The 27,437-nt window shown below is 49.9% G+C and overlaps 1 protein-coding gene across 5 annotated transcripts in view; it reads right to left on the reverse strand.

The window, feature by feature from the left end:
• The window catches only part of CABIN1 (calcineurin binding protein 1), a 145,279-nt gene that overhangs the window by 24,047 nt on the left and 93,795 nt on the right, over positions 1-27,437 (reverse strand). For all 5 annotated transcript variants that reach the window (XM_079151857.1, XM_079151854.1, XM_079151856.1 and 2 more), the window contains 2 exons: positions 25,267-25,598; positions 17,577-17,690 (listed from right to left, as the gene is read on the reverse strand). In XM_079151857.1, coding sequence (XP_079007983.1) covers positions 17,577-17,690; positions 25,267-25,598 — 446 coding nt within the window. The remainder of the gene's footprint in view (positions 1-17,576; positions 17,691-25,266; positions 25,599-27,437) is intronic.

Genomic DNA, 27,437 nt, shown 5'->3' on the forward strand with positions numbered 1-27,437 from the left:
TGGAAGGTGTGGGGGACATGCCAGCAAACGAGTGGAGGAAGAGCTAACCGTGGGCCTGATGAGAAGGTTTGTGGACAGCAGTGACAGAAAGGAGGTCTGGCTGAGAGCAGATAAGAGACCAGCGATGGGGTGCTGACACACCCACAGGCCAGAGCAGAATCATAGATTTGAAAGAGCCATGGGCAGGAGGGAGCTGTAAGCAACAGGGAGTGCCTCCTGAGGTCCCCTACCTAGCTACCCTCCAGTCTGTGCTGGTACTCATGAATGTTCTGTCCACTCACAAAGGGTCTGGAAAGTGTGTGTGTGCCAGGGGAGGAGGGCAGGGGAAGCCAGGAGACCAGTGATGTTTGTTTTTGACTTCTGCTCATGGCAATCTTGATGGTTGGCACCCTAGGAGTGAAAGACAGCAGTGATTCCTGCAGGTATGGAAAAATATTTCTGGATCATCTGGCCAAGGCTGTGCCTGGGCATATGGCTCATGATGTTTCCTGTGCACTGTGATACAGAGGCGCTTATTAGTGAAAGCTTGTCTCACTAAGTTGTGGAGGCTGCCAAACTGAAGATACTCCTGCCTCAGCCTCCTGAGCTGTTGGTATTACAGGTATGTACCACAGTCCCTGGCCAGGCTCCTCTTTCCCTGGATTCCAGAAGCTGGCCAGTCCACACTTCCTTTAAGGCCTTGGAGGAGCTCATTCATGCACATTCCTGGGCCCCAGGGCCCCTACATACCAGTGGGGCTACTGCCTTTTATTCAACTAGAGCCACCTCCGAATCTAGCACCTGAAGGCCGTAGATTAAAACCCAGATCTGATTCTCCCAGTAAACCCCATGGTCCTCTAATGGGTCACTGCTCAGGCCACTTTTTTTTTTTTTTTGCGGTACTGGGGATCAAACTCAGGGCCTTGTACTTGTGAGGCAAGCACTTTATCAGCTGAGCTATCTCCACAGCCCTCAGGCCACTTTTGATAGCATAGCCCATAGCTATTATTCTGGGGCTCCTAAGTCAAGGGTTCCTAGACCTGTTACCTTAGCAGATCCTGCCTTTCATTTACAGATCCTGCTTCAGCCTTCTCCAAGGATACAGGGAAAAGCTTCCCCAGAAAAACAAGTGCTCACAATAGCCCTGTGAACAGACCTACCCTCCTGGGGGAGCTTATGACCTGTGAGGTGAGATGAATTCTTAGGGAACTCCTGAAGTCTGCCTGCATGAGAGAGGTAAGGAAAATCAGGATAGCTGTCTACTGAGTCTGCCTATAGACTGCCTTGAGAAGGAATGTTTCAGGTCAAAATCATAAACCCTGAACTCCAAGTCCTTCCAACTTTGGTACAGACATCGAGTGGCTTTGAGTCCCAGGAGGGCAGGGAGAGCACCTGTCCTCCAGAGCCATGCCTGGGCTAGCCTTGGGCAGACTCTGGGAGTTAATACAACAGATAAACCCTCTCTTGGGGTGTTGGGGAGGACCAACTCTCCAGTGATCCAGGGTGCAGGGATAGAAGAGAGGCTGATAGAAGGGAGTAATGGAGCACGAAAGCAAGGACTCAGGGGTTTTCAGGGAAAGCCAGACAAAGCAGAAACAGGAGCAGGAGCTAGAGAAAGAGCCTCCACAGAACAGGTGGAGATTGGGCAGCTGAGCTAGGGTGCACTGATGACTCCTTTAATTAGCACCATCACCCAGCATGTTCTAAGCACAGGGAGCATGCAATGTTTATCTTGATTCTTTAATTCAGTAAATAGAGCATACATGTTTTCCCACATTATCAAAAACATCTCATTTAATTTAAAAGGACCACAAACCAGGCATGGTGATGCACGCTTGTAATCCCACCGACCCAGGAAGTTGAGGCAGGAGGATCCAAAGTTCAAGGCCAGTTTCAGCAAAGTAGTGAGGCCCAAAGGAATTTCATGGGGTCTAAGCAATTTAGTGAGGCCTAAGCAACTTACTGAGACCCTGTCTCAAAATAAAAATGGCTGGGTTAAGTGCAGTGGTTAAGTGCTCCTGGGTCAAATCCATAGTACTAAAAAAAAAAAAAATTATCACAGAGCCAACATGGTGGTACACACTTGAAATCCCAGTGACTTGGGCGGCTCAGCTGAGATAGGTGGATTCCAAGTTCGAGGGCGGCCTCGGTAACTTAGTGAGAGACTGTTTCAAAATGAATTAAAAAGGGCTGGGGATGTAGCTCAGTGGTAGAACACCCCTGGGTTCAATCCCTAGTATGATAATGATAATAATAAAAAATGACCATAGAGCACTAAACCCAAAATGAAGTTGGCTATTGGTGGGCAACTGGTTTAGAGTCTCCAGAATTATTATGAAGAATGCTGGGCTGAACATTCTTATCTATGAAACACTCTTTCCTCTGTTCAGGATGGCTTGCCATCAGCGACCAAGAGAGAGGGCACCAGGTAGCAGGCTGGACTCCTGGAGGTGGTGCCTGGGTGTCTGAAGTCATAAAGTTGGGGAGTATGCAGGGAAGATCGGTAAGCAAGGCTTCCCAAAGCAGCTCTGTTCCAACAGTTCTGTTCACAGAAAACAGCACTGCGAGTAACCAGGGGAGAGCCTGTTATTCTGGCTGAGGGATTCCTACAGCAACCCCCAGCCCTGACTCCCATATGGACACAGTGGTGACTCAGTGCTAAGAACAGAAGGAGGGGGAGTCTGTCGGCATCCCATTCCTGGGAGCAGCTAAAGACCAGATGCCTAGTGGTGGCTGGTGCTAGAGAGAGTGATGGAATCTATCAGCAGGGTGGAGTTCTGGGACAGGAGATCAGGGGCCTTTCCCCCATTCCCCAGAGAAGCACAAAAACTTTCTGCTGGCTCCAGGACAGCCTCAGAACTACACCTTGACACCTAGCTGAGCCAGGAATGGGAAAGAGTCTGGATGGTAGGCCCTGGGGTCAGAAGAAGTTGTGGGGAAAATACCAGAATCCTCTAAAGTTTTAGGGAGACACCTGTCACCCACAGATCCATACAAACCACCCAAACAACACAACTACCTGGAAAAAGGAGAAGGCAGGGTATGGAGGGTTGCATTCAGTGCCAATGAGCCCCAGGGGTTGATTTCATCTCCTGGGTCCAAAAACTCACAGGGTGCCTGCCCAGCTTCTTAAACACATGATTTCACTTATATCCTGCTATTAGAGAGGAGACTAGTTCCAGGGCAGGCAGCCAGCAGAGAGCCAAGACCACAGCAGAACTCAGTCCACCAGGTTCTTTACACTCTACCCCACTTGCCCCAAGTAAGGCCAGCATCAAGGACAGAGCCAGGCCACCAGCATCCTATCCCCCCCCCCCCCCCGTCAGACTGTTCCTCTGGAGCTCTCAGGAGACCTGGCATTTTGGGCCAGGACTGTTTCTAGATGGGCAGCTCCCCAGCCTTTGATGCCCTGAGGAGCCAGGGGCCCTCCCCCTCCTGTAGCACTGCTCCAGGTCTAAGAGGGTGAGAGGGGGGCTCATGAAGACCAGGTTAAACATCACTGGGGGCAGGAAGTTCTTACAGCTTCTACCCCAAGTCATTTGGGAGTCTCTCTGTGAAGAAGTCACCAGGGAAGCTCCCCCAAGCCCCCCGCCCCAACACGGTCTTCATTGTCCATTTTGCGCTATAGAGGGCAAGGAATTCCCGGTGCCATCACAGGTAATGCGTCCAGGACCCACGCAGGCAAGGCCTGGGGAAGCCAGCAATTCGCCCACAGCTGGCACCCGCCGTTTCCAACCTCCTCTGCCAAATGAGACAACGCGCACTAGGCCCCCCCCCCCCTCCACCCCCGGGAAAAGCAGAAACGACAAACAATCAAGTGCATGGGGAGAGCCCAGGGGCCAACTCTCGGTGGCCAGTCTTGCCTCCACATGGGCACTTTCACCCCACACCCAGGCCCATGCGATCCCTACCTCCAACCCCACCCTTTCCACCAATTTGAGTGCTGAGGGTCAAGGACCTGGTTTAGCTCAGAGCTCTGAGTCCGCCGGCCCGCACTTTGAAAAACGCTGGCACCATCTTCCCACCCCCGCACAGCGGCTATTTATAGTTAGGGAGGCACCGCGGCTGGGTGCTGCTGCCCACCCGGCCGGGGCGGGGGGCCAGCTCACCATCCCCGAGAGCGGCACCGCGCAGCTTCTCGCACGGTGCTTTTCATCGGTGTCTCCGCCGCGAAGTTGCTCCAGCTAGTGGCTTTCGCTTTCGCGCGATGTAGCACAGCACACACCCCCGCGCGCGCCGGCCCACAGCCCTGGGCTTGGTCGGGCTGGGCTTGCAAGGGGCTCCCTGCGCGGGCGCGTGTACTGGCTCCGCTAGCGCTTGCCACCCCCGTGTGCCACCGCCTAGGCCGGCGTGGCAGCCCACCTGACGCTGAGCAGAGCCAGCTCAGCTTAGGCGTCGGGGTACCGCACCCCACTGCCGGCCCACTTCCTCCGCAGGGGCGCCAGGGAAACCACAGCGCGCGGGCTTCCTGCTGCTACAGGGGCGGGAAGGCGGTGTGTGGGGGTGCGGTCTCAGGGGCCCACCATGGGAGGACTGAGTAAAAGCAACACAGAAAAGCAGAGAGCGGGGCAGGCAGAAAAAGCGAGGTAGTCCTGTGGCCCTGGCCCCAGCCCCCGCCCTCAGTCGAGGACAAGTTCCTACCCGCCGGCTCCGCCGTGGCATCTGTGCAGGATAGCTAGGGCGGGCGCCGGGCCATGGCCGCGGAGGCTCTTGTCGGCGGGCCGGGGTGGGGCGGGCAGAACCGGACTGGGCGCCTGCTCTTGCCTGGAAGCTGGCCCAACAGCGCAACTGACTTTTGCCGGCCAATCCTGGCGGGGTCCCTGGCCCGCCGCTGGTGCGTCGGTGGTGAGCTGCTGCTGATCTGCCACAGGGTGATGTGGGCGCAGCCCTCAGCACGGGAAGCTGTGGGACTGGGCGGCCCCAGACCCAGCACAGTAGGGGCAGCCGGGATGGCAGCAGCCAACTGCGTGCTTGGGTTGTCCTCTATCTGCCAGCAGTACCTATGTGAACGACGCCCCCTGGAGTTGTGCCACACAGTGCTCTGTGGTGGGCAGAAGTATAGGTGTGTGTGGGACACATGGCCACACCTGAGCTGTCAGAACTTGAATGAAGATTTTTAAAGTAACATCCTCAAGAGGGAGAGCAGAAAAGAGATTCTATGGTGAGTCCTCCAGTGGGCTTTATCCCTGGAAGTGGCCTGGTCTTATTTTCCAGATGGGTCATGAGGCCCAAAAAGCAATCTGGATTAGAGGAAGGGCTGGGCCAGGTAGGTCTCAGGACCTGTGAGCCACTGCATTCCAAGAACAGCAGTACCCTTCTCCCCAGCACATGACTAGCTTTGCAGACCTCAGGGAGAGTACTGACTGTGACCATTCTACAGAAAGAGGAAAGGGCTCAGAAAGAAAAGGCCTTACTCCAGAGCACATGGCCACTCCCCTGCTATCCCTAGTCTCACTTTTGGTCCATTCAAAGAATCTTCCTCCCTGCTTATTTTCCAGTGAGGTAGGCTGCACTGAACTGTCCACTAACTGCTGACTGCTTCTTCTGCCCTCACTGAGGAAAGAACAAGGAAAAGTAGGAATGGATCATCTTTGATAGTCTAACTGGAGAGATGCTGCGCCCCCTACAAGCTTCTCTTACCACCTGAGTGCAAGGAGCTCCCTCTTCCCTCCCCAGACCACCAAAGGGCTCAGATCCACCTGTCCCAGTGATATCCCCTCCTTGAGTTGGCTAGTCTCCTACCCTTGGCTGGTTCCTGCCCACCAGCATCTCCAGGCTGACCATGTGTCCTGCCAGATGCCTTCAGTCCAAATTGGCTTGGGTCCAACCTGCCCCTTCACCCTGGAAAATGTAGCACTTTTTGCCCACGGAGGGTAATTTCTTTGCCAGGCACTGTGCTTGCTATTGGGGACATGAAGGATGCATACCTGGGCTCCTTAGAAGTCACTCACTGCAGGGAGACATACATGGGCATGAGCCATTCCTAGGCTGTGGAGGACAGGGGGGCTTCAATTGAGTGCTTCCCACAGTTGGATCTCAAAGAGTTCTTGGATCCACATGTCAGTCACACCACTATAGCCTCCTATCATCCACACTGATAGACACAACACACATATGAACAGATTCAGAGAGTGTGAGCACTGATGCAGTTATATAGCAAGAAGGCTAGGATGGTTGAGATCCATCACCCAGGTCTGGCCAGCTCCAGTTGGGTCACTCCTCTCAGTTGTCCCCAGTTACTGGAGCATGCATGAAAACCAGGTGCCAAAGAGATGCTTGCACCTTGCACAGCTCATGACCTCACTTCATACCTTATCTACTTCCTGTAAGATCAAGTCAGACCGAAGGAAGCTGAGAACATGTATTCATCACCCCCAGGCCAGAGAGAAGCTGTTATCAGTGTCCAGTGTGCAATCCTTGCACTTCTAGGTCCACCAGCAGCAGCAGCCACAGCATGCATACTCTCTACAGCATGCATTCTCTCCCATAGAGTCTGGGAGTGGGTCCACAGGCACATTCTCACATGCACAGTAGTGAAGGAACCCGACAGCAACCTACATCTGCCAGTACAGATGAACACACTGAGGCCAGGGATAGGGATTTGAGCAGCCCAAGGTTCTAGTGTCTGGCTGTCATAGCAAGAGGGAGACCTAAGGTGGTTGAAGTGAGCTCGGGGTTCTGTGCTGAGCTCCTGCCAAGCAAGGCCTCTGGGGAGACATTCCTGAGAGAATGACCCTGTGAACTGTGGCCTCTTTGGATGTAGTACTCTACTACATAGTGTTCTGCACACTGAGCCCTGGTTTGTGCCAGCCCTCTCCAGAGCCCCAACATAGGCACACCATCTCTAGCTGACAGGAGAGAACACTTAGGTCAAGGGCAGGAAGGTTTTTCATAAGGTGAGGATCACCCTCCTTGTCCCTCCACAGGGGGAAGTACATGCTGGAGCCTCCTGGGGCTCCATGTGAGAGCACTATGACAGTTAGAGGCTGTATTGGATCCTTCAGAATGCCTTTTTCCCTGACAATATGGTCAATTTCTCAAAGTCAGTACAAACCTTAAGGAGTACTCTGAACCCTCCTTGCTGAAGACTGGCAGATAACTCCTCTTCTGGGCTCACAGTACTGTGAGACCCACAGAATAGTATACCCAGGGTGCTTGGGCTAAGAGTTGGGAGTGGTGCTCACACTTGAGCTCAGGGAATGAAGCCGAGGAAAGTGGGATCTCAGCCAGTTGGAGTACTCTCTCTTATGGCTATGCCTGAGCTGGGTATCTCCTGTCTCCCAGGAGAGGGACTGCTCATCTATAACCACTGGAGGCCAGCTTTTCTGTCAAAAGCACACCACCTCATAGGTGCCCTATGCTCCTGAGGCAGGGTCAGGTTCATGCTTTACCAGGCCCAGGTCCTGGCCCTGAGCCCAGGTATGGCCTGCAGTCCAAGGCTCTCCATCCCTACTGCATATGGCTAAGCTAGACTCCTCCTTGGAAATGAAACCTGGAGCTGAGCTGATTGTGGTCAGTTCCTACTGGATGCTCCTATTGGCCCAGATGCTGGGTTGTTTCCCCAGCAGTCCAGACCTGGACCTCATTTGCTTGGGCTTGTTGAGCAAATGACCCAATGTTCCTATGTAGTGAGAGGGTGGTATCTGGGAGACTACAGAATCTGTGTCCAGCCAGTGATGGGCTGAGATTCACAGGTGTAATTCCATAAGGTCACCTGCTCTGAGCTAACTTAACTTATATACATATTAACAATCAGCATTTCAAAAAAAAATTTTTTTTTTTGATACTGGGGATTGAACCTAGAGGCATTTTACCACTGAGCTAGATCCCCTCCCCCAACTTTTTCAAAAAATTTTGAGACAGGGTTTTACTAAGTTGCTTAGGGTCTTGCTAAGTTGCTGAGACTGGCCTTAAATTTGTGAACCTTCTGTCTCAGTCTCCAGAATTTCTGGGATTATAGGAGTGCACCACCACATTAAAACTGTTTTTTTAAACAAGTGAATTTCTTCAGTGCCTTCAGGGAGCCTTCCCAATTGACTCCAATCCATCTCACCACCTCCACTGACCCCACTGAGCCCTATCACCAGTATTCCTTTAACCACAAGTTCCTTCCCTACCACATGTTCCCTAATCACAAAGGCTACTGTTGCTGTGTACCATGTCCCAAGCAGGTCCTGAGGTCCACAGCAGTAATGTATTTTTGCTGAGTGTTCTCATGTGATCCTTGCCATACCTTGAGGTAGGTCTGGTCAGTTGTTCTTTGCAGATGAAGAAACTGAGCCTTATAGACACTGACTAGCTTTCTCAAAGCCACAAGATGTGGAGAATAGCCTAGGTTTGACTGGGGTGTTCCTCCCAAGATCAGAGACAGAACATCACAGAAGTTCAAAGGCCCACATGTGTAAGGGACTCCTTGGCCTACTCCTCCTGGGCAATGCCTGGCCCCCAGGGCACTTGTGGGCCCAGTCTGTTACCATGGTAAGCAGGAAGAGGCATCAGTATTTCAAACTCAGCACTCTCAGAAGCAACAAGCAACATGGTCAAACTTTCCAAATAGGAAAAGCAGGGGAAAACAAAACAAAAACAAAAACGGGGAAGGAGGGAGGGAGTGAATGGAGGGAAGGAGAAAGGGGGACAGAGATAACTTCCCAAGTCTGAAGCCTTTCCACAGAGGAGAGCAGGAAGAATAGGTGCAGGCTGGGACTCTGGAGGCAAGGAAGAAAGGAAGCCCATAGCTGTGGTTTACATCTTTCCTGATCAGGAGCCTGGGCCAGTGGGGGTGCAGCCCAAGAGGGTGGGGTCTGGCTCTTCCTGTCTCTGCTGGAGCACTACCCTTTCATCTGTTTTCCACTTGGTTTGTGAAAAAAGTTTCTTTTGGAGAAAGGGCTGGAAAACCACTGACCTCATCCAACTGGTCCACCTTTGGAGATGGAGAAACTGAGGTCAAAGGGGCCACAACCAGAAAGTCAACAACAGAACTAAACCAAGGGCAGGGTGGCATCCTTCCCTAAGAGTGGGCACAATGGGAAGATCTGAGGATTATGCTGAACTTGGCCCAGGTGTTCTGGTCTTCTGGGCCCCTCCTGCTTTCTACAAACCCTGACCACATGCACAGAGGCTCCTGGCTCAAGACCCCCTAACTCAGGACAACCCCAGTCACATGCATAGTAAAGGATGGGAGCCCTCAGGCCAGAATGTGCTCTTTAACCCTGGGGCTTGAGGGCCAGCCGGAGTCCCTAGAAAGCTCTGAGCAATACTAGATTCTGCTGCCATGAGAATATATCAAAAGCTAAGCCTGGTAGTTCATAACTATTTTTTAAAAGGACATATTCTTTTAAAAATTTTTTTTTAGTTGTAGATGGACACAATACCATTATTTTACCATTTATTTTTTTATGTGGTGCTGAGGATTGAAACCAGCGCCTCACACATGCTAGACAAGCGCTCTACCACTGAGCTACAGCCCCAGCTCCTAGGACATATTCTTCTACTGGAGCAACTACACTAGTGGGCATCACTGGGCCATGGGAATTACTGTCTGGGTCCCTCACTTGGGCTTCCACAGCCAATGTCAACCTGGGGACTAAGTGAACAAAGTAAAGGCTGGCACTGCTACCTCGCTTCTATTCTCCAAAGGTTTTTTTTTTTTTTTCCCCCTTTTGTGGTACTGGGGATTTAACTGAGGGGTGCTCTATCACTGAGTTATACTCCAGCCCTTTTTAATTTCTATTTTGAGACAGGGTCTCATTAAGTTGCCAGTGCTAGCTTCAAACTTGTGATCCTCCTGCCTGAGCCTCACAAGTCACTGGGATTACAGGCATGTGTCACCTTGTTTACTGTTTTCTTACAGTAAACCCCTCTTCCTCCTAGCCTAGAGATAGGATTTTCTGTTTCTGACCCTTCAGTGGCCACAGACCACCCCCAGCCTCTCTGAGTCTGAGTGGGCTGCCTGCCTTGCTCCACTTTCCAGCCTTGCTGAGGGCACCACAACTTAACTCAGAAGTATAATTCCCCTGCTGCCATCCTCAGGTGCTGCCCTTGTAGGTAGCAAGCCTAGGCCTACAGCAGTGTCTTGGGAGGACAAAGCATGTAGGATGTAAGGCTTTGCCCAAGCTGAGACCATCATCCATGCCTCAGAAAGACCTGGCAGGACCACGTATTCTAAGAGAAAACCTCTGAAAAATAACTTACAGTGGAAAAAAAAGTCTATACTGAAAAATGTTCTTCTCTTCAGGAATGTTAAACAGTGAGCTCTTGAGTGAACACCCGGAGTGGAGCAGCTGGGGGTGGAGGGGACCAGAACTGAGGTCAGAACTGGATATATACACAAACACTGCAGTCCTTCTGGGGGGGAAAAACAGTGCTCCTGAGAGGCTATACAGAAACTCTGGCATGGAAACTGGACCACAGGATGTGGGTCTCCAATCCTGGGCTCTAGTCCAGGCTCTGCCACTCACAGGCTATGTGACCTTAGCAAGTCATAGCTGCCTCATCTGCAGGGGCTCCTGAACTCCCTTTCAGGGTTGTCCCAAGGACTTGTGAGATCATGAATACTAAGGGGTTAAAAAATCAGCTCCCTCTTACCAAATATCTTGACCTCACGACAATTCTGAATCTACATCTAGAGGTGAAAAGTGTTTCCAATGGCCAGAAAAGAATGTACACCAGGGAATGACACTTGAACATTTGATTTCTTTCTTTCTTTCTTTTTTTTTTTTTTAAATCATAGCCATCAGGGCTGGAGCCTGGGCATGTGTGGCCATGGCTTTGCCCCCACCTTGTCCCTGCAGCTCTACTGTCTCCTCTTGCTAGACCCTCAGGCAAAAGAGTCATGGAAGTTTCTCAGGGGAAGCAGTCCTCCATCTAATGCCCCTCCCCAGATAGGGAGGAAGGGATGACAGGGAAGTCTTTGGCACCTTCTCCAGGTTGGACCTGGGGCTGAGAAAGCCCGAAGTTGTTAAGTTCTACTAAGTCTTCCGAGTTAAGGACATGGGAAGAAAGGAGAGGTGGGGGGTAAGCTGTGTGCTAACTCTAAGATTCCTAAAAACGGGACCTTTTTTCCCCGGAGAACTTGAAGCGTTTCTTTTGTTTACTCTGCTTGTGCAATTGGCCCATGGATCATCTCAGCAATGCTAAAAATAGTACTATTGCAGCAATTCCTACTACAGCCAAGAAGCTTACATTTCCTTAATTTAAACTTTTCCCCTGCTTTTCTGTCCTCTGATTCTCACTGTGATGTGAATGGGCTTCCTTTTACCCCAGCAGTAGTAAAGGCTCTGCTGTATACCTTGGGTCATTTTCATGATGAAGAAGCAGCTCAGTGAGTCTAGGTGACCTGTCAGAGTCACAACCACCAAAGGTATGGCTAGAAGCACAAGCCCCACAGGATTCCTGACCAGCCAGGGATGGTATTTCCACAGCCAGTGGTGACTGTGGAGGAAGAGAAAAAGCCATAACCAATCTCAGATCATTTTTTTGAGGACCAAATGATGCTGGAGCTTTAGAAAATAAAATGAGCCAGTAAACAGCATCCTTGCAACACAGCCTCATGTGGCATAGAGGACACTGCTTACCTCTTAGTGGCATCCTGGTATGCTGTCCACTGGAGGACAGGCACGTCCTCATCCACATCCATGGCCTACTAAGCTCCTGAGCCCACTTCAAGCCCTGTTATACTCCATGTCATTACGGCCCTGCCCCTTATCCTGTCAGTTCATGGGTGTTTGAGGTCCTTCTTGCTCCTCACTGGCCACCATTCCTACTGCCACTGATTTGGTCCAGAACTTCTAAATATCAGCCACCAATCTCAGATTCTTTCTTCATCTGTAAGGCAGGGAGGCTGTGAAGATTTATTGAGCTATTTTGAATAGAAGACCTGAGGATAGGGTGGGTCAGCAGTGCTCTTGGCACCCTACTGGCTCCCAGGTACATTCATGGCAGCTGGTGCCATGTATGGAAAATGCTCCTTCACTCTAGCCACCCTGCCTATTTGAAGAAGTCCACACTCTAATCAACCATCAGCATCTAGCCAACCATCCTTGATGTGTGTGCACCCTGCAGCTCTTCAAGTCCCTTTCTGGTGTGTACACATTTGTTCCTCACATTATTGTGCAGACTGTTTCCTTTGGAAGTTAGGCCCTGTTCTGTCCTTCACAGGCACATCCCCAACTGACTTCCTGTCTTTTTCACACTGTCTGCTTACCTTTAGGTGATAGCATCCAGGAGGACTGAGAGCTTAGTCAAGTCTGGGGGCCTCAAAAAGCCAAAAATGTGCAAAATGATTCCTGTCGGGGGGCTCAAACAGGGCCTAACATGAGAGGAAGCCAGCTTTGGCCAAGGAGGAGGTCAGCTCTGGGCAAGGCTGGGGATGAACTTGAGGAAGGCCAGGTGCAGAGATCCTGTGAGGGGCCCAGATTGCAAAATGGCCTCCACCAGCAGGTCTGAACAGGCCTGAGGAAGGCACTGAGGGAGGCCAAAGGTCTGTGGTCAGGATGGGCAACAGAATGCCATGCAAGTTGCCTAAAAGGGAAGCTGGAGTGTGGAGGAGACTTATGGTTTCTACAAACTGGGGCAGCCTACCCCCATCAGCCCCTGATCAATGCAAGGGAGGGACAAGAGACTCCATTTCCTGAAGGGGGGAGGAGAAAAGCAGGTCAAAGACACAGTTTACCATTCTTGCTGCCCCTCCCCGTCATGTACCTGCAGCAGATATCACAAACAGAAAAGAGAGCTGGGAGGTTGCCTCTGAATTCCCAATGACACAGCAGCTAAGGGTGCAGGCCTTGAAGTCAAACAGACCTGGAATTCCAGATTGGCCATTTGTTAGCTGTATGATCTTGTGCTATTTCCTCAGCTTCTGTGCCTTGTTCAAGGGGATACAATAGCACCCGTCCTCTGCAGACTGTGTGGGACCTGAAACTGAACTTGAGAGAGCAGACAGGAGATGCTGGCTTCTGTGACTATCCTGTGTGTGGTGCTTCCTCCATAGCCACCAGCAGACCCTGGACCCTAGGGTCACCAAAAAGCACACACAAACAGACCTTGATCACAAATACTCAGTGCCTGATACTGCATCCCTTCCTTGGCCTTACACAAGGCATAGGACTGCCCCTGGGCAGGGTGGCCCTGACAGGTGGATGAAAGTCCAGTTTGGCCTGCAGCTCCCTTTGCTTCTTTAACAGAGGCTATAAACTGAACTGAAATAAGAAAAAGCCCTGCCTGCTAAAATAAGCAAACATTTTGGGGAAGAAGGGAGAGCCATCTCTGGCTTGGTTACTATGGGAACATTTCTGAATCAACTACAAGATGGGGAAAGGAGTTCACTCTGGACAGAGCAGCTTGGCTCCAGCTCTCGCAGGTCTGCCTTCCTTCAGGTGAACTGCATGGGAAGGTCCAGAAGTTTCTAGGCACGCAGAACAAGCACTTACTTCGTTGGAAAGGGCAGTCACTCAGAAACACCTGCCACCCAACTTGGCATGTGCTTTTCTGGCCTCCTCTGCCCAGGGAAGGACAATACCCTGGCTTCTTTCTCTGTAGCCTCCTTGGACTTGACTGGTTCAGGAGAGGGACTATCCTGAAGATGCAATCTCAGTCTCACTGCCTCCCATCCCAGGTCTCTGTGTCCTGGGACTTCCTTTTCTGCACAGTTGGTTTAAGAAGCCACCTTTGAATTACAAGGCCAATGCCTTCTGTCAATCCTTCCTGAGGCTGTGAAAGGATGAGCAATAATGTCATGTGTGGCCCCAACCAACAACATTCCACAACTCTGGCTCTGTTTTGGCACAGACCAGACTATTCTGCTGGTAAGAGAGGACTGATGTAATGGGGGTCTTTAGCTGGGGTGTCAGATTACAATGGTAAATGAACCTCAGCCCAGGAGCTTTGACTTGCTCCTGCCTTAGCTTGAGCACCCACAAGCAGGATTTTCCACAGCAGAGATCAGGTGGCAGGAAAAGGCTGGGTGCGAAGTTGTTCCTTCACTCAGGATGCTGGTTCAGTCAGTGTGCAAAACAGAGGGAATGGATTTGCACAAAGTTCAGTCTTCCCTCACTCAACCACAGTTCCAACCACACCACTGGCACACCATGTCTGCCACTGCAGGGGACTAGACAGCTGTGGGGCAGTCCCCACATGCAAGGATTTCCTGTCAGGAATGTTGGAACCTAAGGTTCCATTTACCCATGTCCCTTAGCATCCACTCCTTCCCAAGAAGGTTTAGTCACTCGCCTAAGGAGATTTACAAGGGTGCTTATAATCCTGGCCCTTCTCTCATGCCCATGTCCTGGCTAAGCAGCACTCTGCCCTCCCATGTGGTCTACAGCATCCAACAGAGGCCCTGCAGAAAGGCCCTGAGGGGCTCTAACACAAGCCTCCTGTGTCCTGGGGCAGGGAATCTCCCTGTCCTCTACAATATCCAGCACTAACTATACCAAGAGAATGGAAGACCAGGCTTGGAAGTCATTTATCAAGGCAAACGAGTTGAATGAAATCTATCCCGAAATTCTCAGTGAGCCCCTTCTCTGGGTCACACTAGACAAGACCAGGAGACTCAAACAACATGGCAGGACCACAAAGATACATGCCATAGGATGCTGTGAGAGAAAACACATGTGCCCAACCAAGTAGAGAGCAGCAGTTGTAAAGAACGAGATGGCCTGAACTTCTCACATGGAAACTCAGGATTTAATGTGAGTGAAAAAAGCAAGTTGCCGAAGAACACACATTATAACAACACTCACAAATACACACATGCACGTTTTTAGAAACAGAACAGTTGGGCTGCTCACTGAAAAACCTCTAAGAAGAGCACAGTGTCTGAGGTAGGCAAACAAAGGGGTGTAGTTCCTCTATGTGTCTATCTGCAGTGACAACATGGTCCTATATGACTCACATGATTTTTGAAAATTTTCACTAAAAACATAACAAGAAGGTTTCCCACCTTCTGTTGGAATGGATGAGGGGGGCTGCTCAGACAATTGGGTGAATGGTGTCAAGGTTGGGTAGCATCAATGGTCCAGGCCAGTGGGCCTGGAAGGATGGCAAGCCAGGGCATGTGGTGACCCTGACCCTCAACCTCACTCTGACTATAGACCCATCTGTTAAGAGACATGGTTTTGTACCAGTAGGGGCTGAGGGCTGCCCAAATACTCCTCCATCAACATGTTAGCAAACAGTTTCCTCACACTTGGTAGAAGATATTGAACAGAATTGTGTGCTGACTACTCAGGGTCTTCCCAGCACTTCCTACCATGCTAGATACCAGGCCAAAAGAGCAGAGGTGGCTGAGAGGGAGGCTGAGGGTAGTAGAAGCAGCAGGTTGCTGGAAGAACAAACAGCTGACGCAGAAGAAGCAAAAACCACTCAAAATATCAGTCCATGTTTCTACAGAGGCTTCTGGCTGGCACAACCTGTGAATGCCTTTCTGCTGGACTCATTTTCTAGAAGGTCTCAGAAACTCTGACAGGACTTGCTAGGAGTGAGCATAGTGGGAATGGGGTCTGGAGCATCTGATCTCAGGCTCAGATGTGTTCCATTTGACCTGATACCTAAAGTACTAGTTTCCTTAACCTCAGCATTAGAAAGGCTGAGTGCCTCACCCATGAGGAAGGCATGGAGGGTAGGCCTCTCCTTCCAATATCCCTGTACTGTGTTTAAGGGCATAGCATCAACAATAGCAGGGGAGAAAAGAAGGAAGGGGAACCATTTTCTTGAGTACCAACCATGTGCCAGATTCTGGGTTAGGGACATTATCCCATCATTTAATTTGGTTCCTACACTTATTCTCCAAGGAGAGGCAAGGTAATGGAAACCCACTTTAAAAGGTAAGTAACCCAAGAGCTCATGGTAATCAAACACTTGCTTGGCTCTAACTTTGGTCTATCAACTGCAGAAAAATGTTACCAAATGGACCCATTTCATTTATAAAGAGTTCTTATATATCAATAAAAAAAGAACCAATAATCCAATAGACAAATGAACCCGAGTATAAATTAAACAGAAGTTAAAACTTAACATGATATCATCATGGTCAATCTCACTCATATTACATAAAACACGATAGATAGCATTTCCACCTACTAAAGAGCAAATATTTCCAAGTCAGTAATATAGAGTTGATGAAGTCTGAAAACATGAGTCTAAAGGGAAAGTGGGCCAGATCTTCGGAGAGTGGTTATATACTTTAAAGGTACCATATCCTTTGTCCCAGGAATTCTATTTCAATATTCCTCCTATAAATGAACTCCCACAAATGTACAATGAGGTATATATTGAAACATTGTAGTAACAAAAGACTGAAAATAATCTAAATGCCCATCAATAGGAGATGGCTAGATAAACTGTAGGGCATTCCTATTTTGGAAGTCCTGCGCAATTATTAAAAAGAATGAGCAGGCTAGGTATGTAGCTCAGTAGAAGAGAACTTGCTTAGGCCCTGAGTTTGATCCCCAGCACCTCAATCAATCAATAGAATAAGCAAGTGCTAAAACACTCTAGATGCTCTTGAGTGAAAAAACAGAGGGAGGGCACAAACATGTACTTTTTTTTAAATGCAAACTAGCTTATAAAAGGCAGATATCCTCTGGAAGGACACACATGGGACAAAGAATGGTAGCTCCTGTGGGGCACAGCTATGGCCTGGGCATGTGGGTGAGAGCATGCTTCTTTTTCATGGCAAATCCCTTGGTACCATGTGGGTTGATTACCAATGACACCTACTATTTGTCTATAATACAAACAGAGAGAGGTGCATAGATGTCATAGTCTGGGAAAAGGGAAGAGTCATGGACTCTATCACCTGGTAGGGTGGGACCTGAGAACCAGCCTTTGTCATACCCCTCTAAATCTGAGACCTGCCCTCCTTAGCTCCTATTCAGGCTGACTCCATTCTTCAGTTTCTCTATGAGTATTGGGAAAATATAGAAGAAACAAAGGTGAAGGGACTGTGTGCCTTGCCAAAGGCACTCAGCTGGGATTTGGTCATGCTTGGAGGGGTGATGAAGGATGCATGTGGAGTTGGAGGTAGAGAGGAGTGAGGGGCCAGTTGTCCGTGAGAGGCAGAACAAATGAGGGAGGGTTGGGCTTGGCAGGGCTTGGCAGGAAGACAGATGTGGGCTTTTGGGATAGGAGGAAGACAGGCCTGGGCAGTTTCCACCCCATGTGGAATAGCAAAGCTGAAAGGGTACTGAAGGGCCAGCATTGGAGAAACTTGTTTTTCAAGCAGTAGAGTCACCTTTAGTCGGAATCTCCTTGGTACCCAAGACCACAAAGTGGGAGAGTAGGGCTATGACCTAAAGCCCCTCTCATTATTGCCTGCATTTTTCCAGAACACCTGGGACTCCAGACAACACACCAGGCTCACTCATGCCTCTCTCACTGCAACCAGTGCCCAGAAGGGGCAGTGATTTGCCAGAAGTTGCTCAGCAATCAGCCCAATGCCTGAGTCTGGAGCACTTTTACCTGCACCACCCTGCTTGCCCTCTGAAGGTGCCACAAATCTGTGGCCCTGGGAATGCCCACCCAGGAGGTCGACTCATGCACCTTCAATCAAAAGCAGTGGCACCAAGCAGCCTCAGAAATCAACAAGGCAAAGTACTCACATTGAAGAAATTGGTCTTGTTCCTCTCACAGAAGAGCCCCTGTGCCGGCATGTGCTGCAGTTGTTGCCATGGGATACTGCTGCCTAGCAACACGTCTCGGGCCCACTGGAGGTTCTGGGGAAACAAGAAGTAGGTTGGAAGTGAGTGTGTGGGCTGTTCAGGGCGCCCACGGGGAAGGCGGGCAGTCCCCTCCTTCCTGGCTGCACTAGCAAACTGAGATGAGAAGCAGTTTTGCAGACATCGATCCCACAGCTCCAGGCAGCTCTGGCCATGGGCTTTGATCACTGAGCTATGGGATGCATTTCTGGAACTGATTTCTTATCTAGTACAGGTGACTGAGAGGAGGAGTGTGGCCTCAGATTGCTCAAAGTGGGCACAGAGGGACCCTTTGACCAACCCTACAAAGTTGCCATGTGGACCCAGTACTCACCTGCTATTGGGGGGGGGGGGGCATACTATCCCAAAAAGCAGCTCTGACTTGTTTATCTGGAACCCCTACTCACAGCCAGAGATAAACTGCTTTATACTCAAAGGGCTGGGCTCTGGCCATGGTGCTTAGGACCATGCCCTCTGTGCAATGGTGCCTCTTGGTGAAGCTGGGGGCAGGGAGAGAGGGAGGGCATGGACCTGGCTTCCTCAAGCTTTCTCTGGAGCCTTTTTACTGGCCCAGAAAGCAGTTCCTTTCCCACCAATTGCTTAGCCAGTATCTTTCCCTCTGTGAGTCCTTACCAGTGTGCTTAAATAGTAAGAACCAGGACCCTGGTCATATATCCCACAATAGGACAGTGCTATCTTTCTTACAGGGGAGGTATTGCAGCTAGGCCTGGAACCCCATCCTTTCTATCATACCCACTCTACCTGGTCAATCAGTCCTCTCTTCCAATTTAGGCCCCTCGCTTGTTTTTCCCAGCACTGTGCCTACACCTTCATCACCTCACATTCTAGCTGCTCCAAATGCCTCTCACTTCTTGGCCTGCAAGCCTTATGCTGGCCAGGTTGCACTTACTAATCGTTATCTCTATCAACAGGTTAAGAGAAGTACAAACTCAGTTTCTTGGCTTGCTGGCTGTGAGGTCCATGCTTGCTGGCCTCTGAGCTTCAGACACAGAGGGCCATGCCCAGCAGGCTGTTCCCTAGCATCAGGCAGGACCCCGCAGCTGTGTGGGGGTGGGCCACACAAGAATGAAGGCCCATTTGGTATGGTGACAGTTAAGGTCTCAAGTATGTGTCTCCTGGATGACATATTCATGGCAGCTCCCCAGCAGAAGGCAGAGGACCTTCTAACTCCCATGCTTGAAAACCTTCAGGCTGTACTTCCCTTACAGCAAGGTCCAGCTCCATGCCTCAGTCTCCCTGCCTACATGCCAGTTCATCTTCTCCCTGCTCCCTATTGGATGGCCCTCTAGTCCCATTGCCTCTGCTCCCACTTTAGTCCCTACAGGTACCTCAGCCTGGTGCCATCTTGCCTGACCCCCACCCAGCCTTCCACAATACTGTCCCTACAGCATCACTGCCACCTTGTACAGTAGTGCTGACAGGTGACTCACTAACAGGTTTGGTGTCAGCCCTGAGAGGAGAGGGACATGGAATGACTTGTTCACTAATTGTTCCTCAAAGGGTTAGCCCTCTGTTTGGAGCCCATATAAGGGATGCCATAGATATTTGTAGGGAAAATATTTCCTGTATTGAAAGGAAGATGAGCAGGGTTCATGCTTTCAGAAAATGGGAAGGAAAGATAGATGCAGTGGTACATGGCTATAATCCTAGAAACTTGGAAGGCTGAGGCAAGAAGATCATAAGCTCAAGGCCAGCTTGGGCAGTGTAGTGAGATCCTGTTTCAAAAATAAAAAATGAAAAGGGATGGGGATGTAGTTTAGTGATAAAGCACTCTTGGGTGCCATCCCCAGTTTAAAAAAAAAAAAAAAAAGAGAGGAAAATGGGAAGGAAGAACACATCAGGCTGAGGGAATAGTCTGAGGCTCAAAGGTAGGAAAGGGCCATTAGTAGATCAGGGAAGGGGAGAACTACACCTTAGATGCCCAGAAAAAAGAGGCTGGAACCCTTTTATAAACTAGGGTCTGAAACAAAGAAGAGGCTTGACAAGTGAGGTAACAGGGCCACAGGGTATAAGTGGGACAGCCTGGGCCCCACCCAAGACCAGGATGCTCAGCATTGGGCTTCCCAGGCCATCCTAGTAAGACAGCCCATGCCCACTAGGCTTACCTCAACTGGTCTGCTCACTAACCTGCACCACCCCATCATTAACTGTCTCAATACAATACCTACTGGGCTAACTCCCAGAGTTCCTGGGAGCCCTTAGGCTCTTCCTTCACATAGGACATCAAGGCCTGGAGCAGGATACCCTATATCCCTGACTATAGCCTTCCAAGAGTTCTACATGTAGTAGTGGCTTGGCAATGCCTGCTAATGGCAGGAAATAGGAGAACTGGGTCTACTGTCCTTGGGGTATGAGAAATAGAAAGTTTGATAGTTCATTTTCAGAATATAGTATTTAGCCTTAATTGGGATATAAGATCCAATCATAGCCATTTTGAGATCCAATTGTAACATTGTAATTAAAGGCCTTCTCTTAGCCAACCCCAATTTTTAAATTAGCCAATTGAGTAGACTGTAACCCCAAGCTCCTCCTATCAGAGCAAGGAACAGTGCTGTGTTGGGGATAAAAACAGGTGGACTGTCCACCCAAGTGGGCAGAAGTAAAATTTGCCTTGTCAAGTTACTTCCAAGCATATGTTTGATTCCTTGCAACACCCTGGTATTTCTAACAGGGAGTCCCAAGAAATGCAAGGCTGGAAAGGAAACCTGATCTCAAGGACCATCTGCCTGTGATTCCATTGTATGGGTGGCCCTGATGATGTGCACAGCCTGTTTCTGCTCCCAGGGGCTCCCTCTCTGCCACAACCAATGATGGTTCACTCATTGCTTAACTACCTCTTCCCTCACAAATCCATGAAAGACAGACAGAGTGGGGCTCATAAAGGCCAGGTTCCATGATCCCTACATGGTGATACTACCTGGTATGGATCCAGGAGGAGAACCAGCCTCTCTGTGAGACAGGTGGGACTCTGCAGAGTGGCCTTCTGCCTAGCATATGTGATGGCAGCCTCAGCAAGGCTCAGCTCTTCACCTGGCCATATCTCAGGAGTTGGTTTTGAAGGAAGGGATGGGGCTTATGGGTTTTAAAACATTGGAGGAATCAGGAATAGGTAGAAGTCTTAGCTTTAGCCTGTGGAGTCACCCCTGCCCTGGTTTCCCCAGGTTGAGGGGAACTGGCTGGAGCTTTCAGAGTGCAGACCTGCACAAGCCAAGGGAAGAGGAGTATGTAGCCACTAGTTGATGGGGGACTCTGGTGGGTTGCTGGGGACATTCACAAAGCTGAGGATACACATTCACATGGATTCACCTAGCAATGCAGGACACCTCCATGCCCATCAGTAACTACATGAGGGTAAGAACAGAAGGACACATATATCCCAATCCTGGACCTGGCAGATTGATCCTTTTAATCATAGGGGGAAAAAAGGTGATTAGACTTTACATGTCTGGAAAAAGCGAAACATAAGGAATTGGAATATACTGATTGGCCAGGGCACTGTGCTCTTCCTCCTTTGTGGATTCCTATTCTTTGTTCAGGCCTCTATAAATTGACCCTTCATTGAATGCTCTTTGGATCATGCCCTGACAGGTCTCCTACTGGCAACCCCTCCTACTGTCTACATAGTTCAAATATCTTTCACATCCATAAGCTGCATGACACCTCTGTTGCAATGGCTTCAACTTCATTTAGAATAATGTCCCCACATTCATCCTGCCTACCCAGACCCCAGCAGACCTCTGACCACACTCTTCCCCCTCCTTCTTGCCTATCACTTCCTACCAGGTCCACCTCTTTATCAAGGCATGCATGCTGGCTGTGCCATCCATCTGACAGCCTCTGTCCTGATGCCTTGTGGCTATTAGGGCTCCATCTGGTGATTCAGGTCTTTGCTTAGATAGATCTTCCTTGACTTCCTTGACTAAATAGCCACACTTCCTCTTCCATCTTTTTATCCACTTTATTTTTCTTCCCAGACCCATTAGGTGCCATTAGGTGTGTTTTTCCTCTCTACTCTCCCCCAGGTGCATGCTGGCCCTTGGCAACTCTGTTCCAGGCAGGGAGTTCTCAGAAGGCCTGGCAGAAGGGCAAGCAGCCATGGAGATGCTCACACTTAGGAAAGGGACCTAATTAGAAGGAAAGAAGGGCCATTAACTGATGGACTCATGGAACCCTACATACACTTCACCTTTTTATCACAATAATTCTATATGCATATCACCAGCATTCTCCTGGAATAGAACTTCCCTGAGCCTCCAAAAGCTCCCATCATAAAGCCAGGATCTGAACCCAAGAAAAGGCAGCCTCAGAGCCCATATTCTCATATTTTTTCTTTCTTTCTTTCTCTCTCTCTCTCTCTCTCTCTCTCTCTCTCTCTCTCTCTCTCTCCTCAAAATCCCTACTGCCAACAGTGAAGTAAGTAAAGCTCTGTGTCCTGAAGGTGGTTTCTTTGCAAGGCCTGGGGAGGTTCTGAAACAAACCATGCCCCATCTGAGGCACTTGTGAAAGATCCGAGGATAGGAGTCAACCATCGGGCCTGAGTAGGTTCTGTCTGCTGGGTGTCTTTGAAGACTCAGACTTCTGACACTCTAGTTGGCCACTGAGCCACAAGATAGCAACCAGAAAATGTCACTGTCAAGCCCACAGGCGTGATTTTATGAAGAAATGTGCTGTTGTTAAATATACACAGTGTGAAGTGTTTGTTACCAAATAGCTGTGTTTGGAAAGTGGTCATTGCTGTCAGTTAATGGTTTGGAATTAGTCAGCAACAGAGGGAGCTGTGTCCCCAGATTTGTGGACAAGTTGCTACCAGCAGAGCTGACACCCAGGCCAGGCACTGTATCCAAGATAGTAAGGCATATCCTGAGCAACAGGAAGATCTTAACTTAGGCTTTCAGTGGATCAGATGCTAATAACTTGCCATTCAAGTTGGTGGTAGCAAGAGGTGCTCAGCAAAGGTCTCTGAATGAAACTGACAAAGAAGCCAGTGGGAGCTGGCTCAGGCAAGCAATCAGGTCCCAGGGCATGCACCTGGTGGACTGCAGACCACCAGAAGCACATCTGGCAATGCCTGAGGTTCTGGGTAGGCAGTGTGGCTATAGAAAGGGAGCATCTGCCACATAAGGGTTCTATCTCAGAATCAAAGCCAGCATTTCATTTCCAAAAACCAAGGAATCCAACCTAGGAATACAGCTAACAGAAGAGCTGGAAGAAACAACTGTGACAACTGTGGGAGTTGCTCAGGGCTATGGGCATCAGTGGGGCAGATAGCTCTAGGCAGCCTCTATCCCTGCTAATGGGAATGGCTGGGTCAGCTGGGCCCACGGACCCATGGATGATCCAGTTCATCATAGAGTGACCAAAATGACCTGAGGTCATTCATGAAAAGAGCAAAATGGGAAGCCACACTTAAGGTAGACACAGTTAACACAATGGGGGTAGTGGAGCAATTGGGCCCAGGATGAGGCCACATGGGCCAATATCTGGCTCTGCCACTCAGTCCCACATAACCCTGAGCCTGAGTTCCCAGACATAAAGTAAAGGGGATGTGAACCCTGCCACTACAGGCACCAAAGTGAATGGTGGCTCAGAAGCACATAATCAACAGTGTGTGTCCATAAGATCCAGAGGAATATTACATATGAGATAACTTTTGTTTTAGGGTGGTAGAATTGTGGTTGTCCCCCCTCTGATTTTACTTTAATTCAACATAAAAACCATTTTGTACTTTGAAGAAACTCATCAAGTGAGGCGGACAAGCTGTAATAACAGCAGCCTCTGCCAGGCACTGTGCTGAGCACTTTATGTGGATCAGCTCCCCCAGGCTCCAAATCAAGCGCTTTAGCAGGAACTAGAGACTGGGTAGCCAGGCATCATGGGGCCTGCATTGTAGCTTAACTCTCCTCCCAACCAATCCTTCACTCTCTCCCTGCCTTCCAAAGTACCCATCCTTACAAACCATCTTGTACTCTAAATTCCATTTCAGCATCTGCTCTGGGGAAGGTGCCCTGCAATAGCACAGGGGAAGGGTCTGAGCTTCAGCACCAGGAAGTACTATATCCTGGTCAGAGTTGACCACGGCTACATGGGGAAAGTGGGGGAACACCCAATGATGGCTGCTAATATCCCTCTCATTGAGACAAAGAGGGCTCTTGCAGTGGGCTCTGCTATTCCTAAAAGAAACAAGGCAGAAAGTTCCTAAAAAGGTGATCAGGTGGGAGTGGGGAAGATGTCTCAGTCATTGTCCCTCTGGCCTGCAAACTGCTTCTACAGTGAGGATATATGACGGTTGGAGTTTATCAAAACTCAGGCCATCCTCAGTATAGAAGGCCTGGGGCAGAGAGGTAAGGTCCACTGCCATGTACAAGCCAGGCAGTGAGCAGGCCAGGCTCCTGTGTGGTCCCAGCAGCACCAACAGGCAGTGAGTAGTGGAGGAAGACATAACATGCTATTGTTTGCCAGCACGCACCTCACAGTGGCCAAGGCTCTGAGGACAATAAGATCTCTTCCCTCCCCAGGCCTGCTGAAGCCAACTCCACATTCTGAGGGAAACTGGTCAAGCCCTATGAGTGATCAGTTCCTGTAGGGACAAGGTATGTACCTTCTTGAACCTTAGAGACTAGTCTCCCAAACAGAATTCTGTGAAGTAACCAGTACTAAGCTAGGGTCCATCTCTCTGGTCACATGCCTTTCTTGGTTCTTTAAACATCCTACAGAGAAGGTAGCAGGTTTGTGGGAGGGTAGCAGGAGGCCTCTGGGAGAAAAACCTGAGTTCCGAGAACCAGACAAAGGCGAACCAGATCTCCCAAGGAGACCCCGACAGGCTGCCCTGCTTGCATGTCCATCTCAGCTGTCAACCACACATCCACTTTCTGGGGCTGCGGATCCTAGATAAACACTTTCCTTCTCTGCTAGCCTGCTGCCACCCACTACTTATACCATAGGTCTCAGCACAAATGCCTTCACAGAGCTACTATAGCAACCCCACGCTTGTGTTCTATGTTATTTTCTATGTAGCATTGGTCAAAATGCTTTGCTTGAACCTCTGAATGTTCTAAATCTCCTACTTAGAATGTAGCTACATGGGGCAGGTGCCATGACCAGTTGCACCAGTTACCCAATACTCCTGGGTAAGTAAAGGAGTGAATGAAGGTTAAAAAAAAAAAAAAAAAAAAGTCACCTCAGTCTCTCTACAAATGCTAAATGCCAGTAGAAGAGGTCTGGCTAGAAAGCCTTTGGGAACACTTAAGCTTGGGGCACAGCTGTTGCTTTCTAAAAGGAGCCAGAGAAGTCTGTTGACACCTAACCTCCATGAAACAGCCTGAAAATTGTTGTGGCAGCTGTACCTGGGAGGTGAGCCCCAAGGTAGGATGATGGCAAGGAGGCCACTGCAAGATAAAGTTGGAGGGCTGGGGCCTGGAGCAAGTTGGTCCTGTCATTGCAGGGCCATCCCCTCCTTTCCAATCCCTCCCATGAAAGTCACCAGAGCCCTATCACAAAACTCCAATCTGTTTTGGTTCTGCCTACCAACTTGCAAGGACTTGTCTGCCCTGGAAGAAGATCCAAGTCCACTTACCCGGTGGGTCTTGCTGTAGGTATAGAGGAAGGCCAGTCGATAGAGACTCTTATAATGCTGGGGGAAGCGGCTCAGGCACAGGCGGAAGGAAGCGATGCACTGCTCTGTGAGGAACTGGCGCTGCTCTTCAGCATCAGCTGGGAGCCCCTGGGGGAAGGTCACTGGCTCCCCTGGAGGTTCACCCCTCTTCTTCCCATCCCACAAAGCTGGTGTGGACACTGGGGTCTTAACAGGGATACAAACAGAGGCCAGGGGGTCTGCAGCAGGTTTCTGGACTCCATGTTCTGCAGCCCGGAAGCCTTCTGTGCTCTCCAAGGACTCCTCAGTCTTTCCTACAGTTGAGAAGAAAAATAAAGTCACCCTGGTTTTAGTCCTTGCTCATGCAGCAGTCTATTACCAGCAGTGGATGCACTTCAGTGAGGTAACTGGCAGAGTCGGGTCAGTGCCCATGCTAGACCCAGCAATGGGGGGGAGGGTGCAGGGCTGAGGGCTGGCTTTGCCACCACTGGTTTAGGCTCCTGTGGCCACATGGTCTCTTGTCCTGTGAAATAGGAGATTCCAACTGGCATGCAGCAAAGGGACCCAGAGGCTACACAGAGTAGGGGTTATAAACTGGGGTCTGGTTCCTCCTCACTGAATATCTGGCAGAATAAGTTGTCCCACCTTCAAGGGCTGGTACAGGTACAATAGGAAAGTGGTCCACAGAGGGCAGGTGCCGTCACCACCACCATCAAATAAAAAAGCCAGAAAAAGGCTCACCACGTACCACACCCCTGTTTAGTACTTCAGCCCACAAATCTGTCCAATATCACTCTCCAGGGCTCAGTGTGTGTTGAGTGCTTACACACAGGCTTGCACTTGGTGCAAGCCCAGCACCTGAACATCCAGCCCTCCTCCATTAGGGACCTCCAAGTCAGGCAGTATAGGAAACCCAAGCTGGGTCCCAGGATGACAACAGAGGCTGGGTAGTCTCTAGCTAGTAACCCTGAGGCACAGGTTTCCTTAGCCACAGATTGAGGAGGCTATCTGCCTCAGGAAGAAGGGGTGGAAGGCATTGGGGTGGGGACAGGGGGCAAAGGCAAGGGGGCCTTTGGCCTCTGATTCCTCTGGCACTAGGAATTTGGCACATCTTGCACAGCTTGCCTGGAAGGGGCAGGGAGTCAGCTGACATCATCCAGTCTGAAGGCAGTTTGCCTTGTGAGTGGCCCTGACAGTGCTCTCTCTACTGTAGGAGTGGCACCTGGGGTCTCTGGTGCAGGGCTGCAAGGACTAAGGCCCCAAGTTCCTCTCACACCAAGTATAAGTATAACCAGGTGGACATCAGGTGTGTGGCAAACTTGACTATCACTGTACTTCTTATTGAGACAAGTCACTTCCTATGCTCCCCTCGGCTACCTGCTATTCCAGCTCCCCGGAGACCAGCTACTCAAAATATTTCCTTCAGTGTCCCTGAATTTCCCATCATTCCTTTTCCTGGAACACTGCCTTCTTCTCTCCCCTTCCTTACCCACTTACTTGTATCCCTCAGAACCCTACTAGGTGTGGCCTCTCTTAGGCTTCCCCACCTCAGGGTAGAGTTTGCAGAGTGATGGCACAAAAACATCTCCCCTCCCTAGTGGCCCAAAGCCCAACTGGGCCCTGCTCCCTTCCACCATATGAAGCAGACTGAATGACTGAGTGCGAGGAGGTCCTAGTTGGTCCACATGCTATAATCTCCTCTTCATGTGGGCTCAGGATGCTGCTTAGGTCCCACAGCTTAGGGCTGGTATCCATCTTACAGGGTATACTCATTGTACATAAAAGTATCCAAGATTTCCACTGTGTTTGAAATGTGGCTCAATACATACTGTGAGAGCAATGGCTCCTGGCCTAGCCCAGAGGCCCCAAGAAGATGGAAAAACTGGATGATGATGCAGACCTCCCAGGGGCTCAAAAAAGGCACTAAGTGCTCAGACACAAAGACACAAAAATACAGTGTTTACAGAAAGTAGGCAGAGGGCAAGAATTAAACCAAGCAGAATACAGAATACATGTCTGAAGACACACGAGAAACCAAGAAAATAGCAATCCCAGAGAGAGTTAAAAATTGAGGAGAAATGAGGCAGTTGCCTTACCTACAATGTATATTCCTGATGCCAAATGGCCTCACAGGTCAACACAACTCTCCATTT

This window comes from Sciurus vulgaris (genome assembly GCF_902686455.1).
Source record: "Sciurus vulgaris genome assembly, chromosome: 8".
Lineage (NCBI taxonomy): Eukaryota > Metazoa > Chordata > Mammalia > Rodentia > Sciuridae > Sciurus > Sciurus vulgaris.